We start from the raw sequence: 7,086 nt of genomic DNA on the forward strand, positions 1-7,086 counted from the left end.
GTGGAGGGGCACCAGCGTCCACCTTGCTCTTACCTCTGCATCCTGCTCTTCAGCGGTGGCGACGAGGCCCGCAAAGTTGCAGTCTGGAGACGCCGCTGGCGTCACCTGCAAAGGAGCAACAAAAGTCAAGGTGCAGATGCCACCGGTTCTCCTACCCAGGTCGCCTGGCAGCAAACCCAAACCAAGTCCTCAGGACAGAAGTGGTGCCACATGGAAGATCACATCTGAGGGAGTCTGATTCAACAACCCGGTACCGTGTTTTCCAGGGCTCCCCTCCCGAGCACTGGGGGGCTTTGCCGATCTCCCTGGCAGGCCCTGGACTGAGCTCCTTGGGACTCAAGTACACAGCAGAGCAGAGCGGGGAGGGCGATCCCATGCTCCTCTCTTACGTCTCCTTCTTCTGAGGGGGTCCTGCTGGTGGCCCGGGGGCAGGGGACAGCCTCCCCGTCCTCTTCCGTGCCAGGGGCGATGTAGGAGCCGGACATGGAGGAGACGGTGTCGGTGCTGATCTGGGAGGACACCATGGACATGACCTTCCTTCTTCAAGTCTGGGTCCCCAGTATGTTGAGGGGGGCAGAGGCGGGGAGAAGAGTGTTTCCTGCCCTCAGCTCAGCTCTTCAGGAGGCCTGGCGCATTTGCTTCAGGCCAGCATGGAATCCCATCCCGGGGGCCTTCCCGTCACTGGAGCTGGGGGTGGCCTGTCCCGTGGGCAGATGGCGAGGGTCCCCAAAGACTGAGTTCCTGAACATTGCCCCTCATCCCTTTCCTGGCTGGCGATACATGGGGGAGGGAGGATAGGGAAGTGGTGGAAAGTGAGGAGACAGAAAGCTGGCTTCGTGCTTTGGGAAGGGACTGTACCACACCTGAGGGTGAAGTGGCTGAAGGGCTTCTCACCTCAAAAGTGGAGATCAAAGGAAATGCGAAACCTGCGCAGAGAGCTTGAGTCATGGGCTCAAAGCCACACAGGGCAAAAGAGAAAGGACAGCTCAGTGCAACATGGGGTCCTGGATTGGGATGCTGGAATGGAGAGGAGCATTACTGGGGTGATCTGCAAGACGTGAAGGGGGTCTGCGGTTACATGGGATTACCAGGTCAGTGTTCATTTCCTGATTGTGATGGTGGTACTGGGATTATGGAGGCGTGTCCTTGTTCTAACGAAACACACACTAAAGAATCTAGTGCTAATGGGGCAGCCTGTCTGCAACTTACTGTTAAGGGCGCAAAGTATATATTGACTGGGATTACATTGAATCTCTAAATAAATACGGAGTCACTGAACGTTTTTTGAAAAAGCCACCCAGCCAAAGGGCCGGGGCAGGGATGAATAGGAGGGACAGGTTCCACTCACGCTTCCCGCCCCCTCCACCGCCAACCCAGAAATGCTGCCTGCTGAAAGGGTGTGTGAAGCCCTGTGTTCTGGCCGCTTCGGAGCCCCCTCTTAGCTTTGGCTGCTTGTTGGCAGCATCCATGGACCCTTAAAAGTGACAGTGTTTGGGTCCCAGCCCCAGAGACGCTAGTCCCAAGCATAGGGATTTTCAGGAGCTCCTGGGGATTCTTCCTGGCAGCCAGAAGCTTCTTCAGCCTCTCCTTACCTGGCAGGCAGTTCTGCCAGCCCCAGACCTTGCCCCTCTTCCCCCAGCATGGGCCCAGGCAACGGGTGAGGAGTGGGGACAGTGACCGGCCCCAGCTGTCAATCCAGGATGTACCCCTTTTGGCGGGGGCTGGAGGCTGAGCCTGGGGACCAGTGAAGAGGCTGGAGCCCCCATGTTCCCCCAGTGCTGGGGACCGTGGGCAGGAAGGCCGGAGGGTGGTGGGGAGAGGGAGGGAGTCGTTGCTTAGGGGGTGAAGGGAGTCTCAGAGGGAGGTTGGGGCAGCCTCCTCAGCAAGTGGTGGGAAAAGGATGGGCTGCCTCCTGAGCTCTGTAAGGCCCCAACCCGGCTGGCCCTGCAGTGTGTGCACCCTTCTGAAATATTTGGAATAATTAGCAAGGGAAAGCAGCAAGTTGGCGGGGGAATGCCAGGTTGTCCTGGAGCCAGCCTCGAGTGCAAGGAAAGAAAGGGGCTTCAGGAGAAAGGGGCCCGTGGAGGCTGGGCAGGATTGTGTGGGACAGTGCCCATTTGTGTGTGTGTGTGTGTGTGTGTGTGTGTCTGTGCGCACGTGCACGTGAGTGCTGGGGGAAGGGGCTGTGCACCACAAGGGTGTGCTGGCGGGGCCAGGTGCGGGCTCGGGGGAGAGATGGGGTTCCAGGCAAAGCTGGGGTGAGGGTGTTGAAAGGTGCCTGCTGAGTGTCACATATTTGCTGTGCCTCAGTTTCCCCATCAGAACTCTAGTACGTTGATTCCTCACAGGCTGGAGGTGTAGGGTCTAGGCACCCCCTCTTCCGTCTGCCCTGATGGCCTCCCTCAGCCCCAACCTGCTTTGGAGGGAAGGCCCTGGGCGGGGTGAATGAACCCCAGGGTGGCAAGTGGGGCCCCAGGGGCTGGGGCCCTCTGACGTCACACCCTGTCCCTTCAGGAAGGGACCAAGGGAGGGAGGAGCTGGAGACAGGCCCAGGCGAGGACCGCAGGTGAGTCTGGGCAGGCCCTCAACTTGGGCGAGGTGGGGAACGTGAGCCGAGCCCTGGGCCAGAACGGCCTTTGTGAGTGAGTCCCCAGGGCTAGGGAGGGGGCTGTGCCTCCTTTGCCGCCTGCTCCTCGGGGCTGTGGGTACAGTCTCCCCATTGCACATATAGAGGTGCCGAGGCCCTGTCTGCAGGGGACCCCCGAGGGCCGCCTCTCAGCCCCTTTCTCTCTGGGGACCCAGAGATCATGAGGAGTGCATCAGGGGACACTCTGCAGGCCTTTGGTGCCCCCCATCTTCCCCCAGCCATTCCCCCTTGGGCCGTGGCCTCCCCAAAACTGGCCCATGCTTTTCCCCAGAGAAAGTTGCAAGCAGGTCCATTTTGAGACTTTTTAAAACTTTATCTTTAAAAATGTTTTTATTGTAAATAACTTTCTATGAAAAAGGTTAAAATGCCCGATGGGTTAGGAGAGTGGATGTGGGATGCAGCCCAGGGCGTTTATGGTGGAGCAAGACACTCCCCTGCAGGAGTGCAAGCAAGGGCACGGGGCCATCCCCCCATTCCTGATCCCAGTAGTTCTAGCAAGCACTGCGTCCCTCCCAGTTAAGCCTCAGCTATAGCTACACTCACTACATTAGTCTGTCTGTCCCCTTTCCCTCTGCAGCTTGGCTGCCCCAGCCCCTAACCCCCAGATCCCCATCTCCCCGCTGCTCTCAGCCTCAAGTTGGGCTCAAAGATTAGGGACACATGCCCTCTGCCCCACCTCTAGGGATGAAGCCAGAAGATCCCAGAGGCCTTAGAAAATCTCCTGGCTCCACCCAGCACCCCGGCCTCCTTTCTGTCTCCTCTCTCTTCCCCCCTCCGCCTTGCTCCTCCTCACAGACTGCCGGGAGAGGCCTCTTGGGTGTTAATTTGCAGTCACCTAATCAGCATTTGTTGTACCTGGGAACTTGCTCTGGATAGAGACCTGGGGAGGAGAGCAGGAGAGAAGGAAGCTTCGAAGCTAAGGTGTTCTGGGGCGGGCCCTGTACTGATGTTTCCAGCTTGGCCAGGGCCCCTCCAAGCTGCAGCTCTCATAGTGCAGGGACCTTAGCGTGTCTCTGGGGCAGGGAAGAAGTGGGTCAATGAAACACTGTGTGTATGGGGGGCTGGGGAGCGGAGGCAGCAATTTTGGTCCTGGGCCCCAATTCTCAGCCTGCTGGACTAGAATCTGAGGATAGCCTGGGCTGGGGGCCGTGTGGCCTGGTGGGTTGACCTGGCCCAGCCCCTGCCTGGGTGGTAGGGTGTCCATGGGCCTGCACTGGCGGGGAGGGGGGCAGTCTGGGCCCAGACTTCGGTGCTGTCTGGAGGTGAGGCAGGGCCTGGCTTCTTACAAGAAGGCGTCCAGGCTGTCCCAGTCATGCAGGTCAGAGGCCAGTGTGGCATCCCCGGCCTCAAAGAGGGGCTCGGGGGGCAGGGAGCTACGGTGCTCTCGTCCCAGGCGTGCTCCAGGAAGGATGGGGCCAGGAAGGTCTCATCAAAGTCCAGGCTTTCGGTAGCCTGCTCCACTGGAGGCCCCAAGGTAACAGGGCAGTCGATGTGGTGGCCATGGATGGTGAGGTCCACGTCCCCGTGTGAGGCAGGGCTCAGCGTCGGGATCAGCTCCGAGGTCTCCAGCGTGCCCAGCTCCCCGTCCAGCATGCCAGCGTCCAAGATGGCCTCCCAGTCAAAGTTGCCCTTGAGGGGTTCCAGCTCAGCCTGCTCCTCCTGGGTCAGCAGCAGGGGGCTGGAGGGCCGCGGGACCTTGGCCTCCTGCTTGGGCAGTGGCTGTTGACGCTTACGCCCCAGCCTGCCCTCGCCTGCACCCCAGCCCGCCTCCCCAGTGGCCTCCTCGAACTCCCGCAGCAGCTGCTGGGCCTCGGTGCTCACGGTCAGTGGCCCGGCCCATGGGGCGGCGCTGGGCTCTGGCGCGGCCTGGCGGGCAAAGGCCGGGTGGATGTGGACTGGGGGCAGCCGCCGCTTCTTCAAGGCCCCACTCAGCAGCCGCTCGGCGTACTGGGGGTCGATGCGCCAGAAGCCCCCCTTGCCTGGCTCGTCCTTCTCCCGAGGCACCTTGATGAAGCCCTTCTTCAGGGACAGGTTGTGGCGGATGGAGTTCTGGACACAGGGAGATAGGAGAGAAGGAAGACAGCTGGGAGAGTGGGTGGGGTCAGTGATGGGGGGCTCCTAGCGCCACTGCCAGTCCCACCACCACCTTCTCTCCGATGGGGGCAGGTGAGACAGAAGCGCTGCTCTGAGCGGGAGGCTCTGGGACACCCGCCACGGGGCACCAGGAGCTGGAAGTGCTGTCGGGGGCTTTTGTTCCCATTTGCCAGGACATCTGCCTGCTCAGTCATCCGAGCCCTGAGCCGCAGGGTGGCTCTCAGTGCCGGCCTGTCCTGCCCTCCCTCCCTTACCCCGCTGCTTGCGGCCTCTGGTCAAAGGCCTTGGCTCCCCCAGGTCCTGGACGGCCATCTCCCTCTGCCTGGGCCTGGCTGGCCTTCTCTGTTTGTGAAATGAGTGAGTGGGTGTGAGGGTGTGTGTGTGTGGTGGGGGATGAAGTGTGGGAGGATCTGATGACTTTCCTTGTTTGTAGAGCCGCCTGCTGGCCTGGGCCCTCACCCACCATGTCCCCCTCCTCCCACCCCAGGCTCTGAGGCCTCAGTTGATTATTACCCAGCCAAAAGCATAGCGCTCATTCCTGGGGGCTCTCAGGCTTGGGGTAGGGTGGGGGGTGGTGGAGGGTCTCTGCTTTCTCACCAGGGTTACAAGTGGTACCTGCCCCAGGGTCAGGGCCCACGCAAACGTGGAATAGCTGTGATCACAGGAACTCTGATCCTGTGACCTGTGCCACAGGGAAGGATCTGTGCATCCTCAGGGTCTCTGTCCCCAAGGAGCCCCTGATCCTGATGGTCGAAGAGGCTGAGGGCAGTGTGTGCCCAGCCTGAATCACCATCCTGCCTTGTTCACGCCTTGGTGCACAGTCCAAACCACGCTGGGGCACAGGGGTCTGGGGCCTGGTGGGTGGGGCCGGCAGGTGAGTAGTGCGCCCTGGCAAGACTGGGAGGTTTACATGGTGGTCTGGGCCCCTTGGCTGCTCTGTGCCAGGTTCCGGAGACTTGGAACATGAAGCCAGTGTGGGAGGAAAGAGCCCCTGTGGAAAGCACGTGGCTGAGATAATTGTCCCTGCAGGGAGGTTGATGAGAAGAGGGGGAGGAGTGTAGGCAGGAAACTAGGGAGGCCTTGGGGTGGGGGCTGGCACAGCAGCTTTCGGAAGGCCCCGTAGCCCTTCCACTGGGACACAGATGGCCACCACACCCTGCAGCACACCCCTCTCCCCTCCCAGAGCCCCTCCAGCCAACTGAAAGCAGGCGGGATGCAGAGCCGGGCAGCAACCATGCTCTGCCTCCAGTCAGGCCCTGACAAACTGACCTTGAGGAGGGTAGTGTGTAGGAATTCCAGGACTTGGGACACAAATGTGTCCCTCAGTCCATCAACCTACCCTGGGGGGCTGTGTCCACGCATAGTTCAGCCCTGGTCTTTGGGCTGAGCCTGCCGGATGAGGGACAAGTTCTTTCCACTTGAACCTCTATGTCGGCACCCCTGCAGCCCTCTGAACATCCTCCCTCCTCCGTCTCTGAAGTCAAAGGGGCAGCAGTCCAAGCACTGGGCTCCCTTGAGGTCCTTCCTGGACGGCCTTCCTCTCTCGGGGCCCTGGCCGTACCGCGCCTACTTGGCCTGCGGATCTGGGATGTGAGTCCAGTCCGCGCGGGCATGGGCAGGGAGGGAGGGAGTGCCTCCCTACCTGCCAGGTGGGATCAGCGTGGCGGAAGTAAGAGAAGTTGTCCGTGATCCACTTGTAGATGGCCGACAGGGTGATCTTGGTGGCCTTGCTGGCCTGCATGGCCATGCAGATGAGCGTGGCATACGAGTAGGGCGGCTTCACGTGCGGGTTGGTGGCGTAGTCCACGTCGTCGGGAGGCGAGGCCTGCAGCCCCGAGGGGGCGCTCCGCGGCGTGCACAAGGACGTGGGCTTGCCGGGTGTGTGCGGCTGCCCCAGGCAGGCGGGGTCCGCCGCCAGGGGAGACCCCGGCTCGGCCGAGCCTGACAGCTCGTGGTAGCCGTGAGGGTCGGTGTCCCCTGAAGGCAGGGCGGGGACCTTGGCGTTGAGAATGGAGAATTCCTGCAGCCACTGCAGGCTGGTCAGGCTGTCATTCAGGGCGTTGGACTCCTCCAGGCCGCCTTCCGGTCCGGCCTCCTCCGCTGCCCCTGCTCCCGAGACGCGTAGCCAGCTCTCCGCCATATCTGCGGGCACTCTCCGAGGGGGCTGTCAACATCCACGAGCCGAGCCGAGGGTGGCCGCCGAGCTCTCCGGCCCGCTGACTCCCGCGGCTTCAGTTACGCAGCCTCCCGGAAGCGGGCTTCCATCCCGCGATCCGGGGGTAGCCTCCTCCAAAGGGAATGTGGTGCCTGAGGGGACCAGAGCGGGAACTGAGCCCTCTTTCCCC

At 61.5% G+C, this 7,086-nt stretch overlaps 1 protein-coding gene across 1 annotated transcript; it reads right to left on the reverse strand.

Annotated features, from left to right (window-relative positions):
* Positions 1-3,929: 3,929 nt before the first annotated feature.
* On the reverse strand, positions 3,930-6,881 carry LOC308607351 (forkhead box protein J1-like; the record flags this gene model as incomplete). The annotated part of the gene is given in 3 exon segments (XM_081219195.1): positions 3,930-4,027; positions 4,030-4,696; positions 6,384-6,881. Coding segments are annotated over 3 exon segments (1,263 nt in total).
* Positions 6,882-7,086: the final 205 nt, after the last annotated feature.

Source organism: Mesoplodon bidens, assembly GCF_964165515.1.
Source record: "Mesoplodon bidens genome assembly, chromosome: 19".
Classification (NCBI taxonomy): Eukaryota; Metazoa; Chordata; class Mammalia; order Artiodactyla; family Ziphiidae; genus Mesoplodon; species Mesoplodon bidens.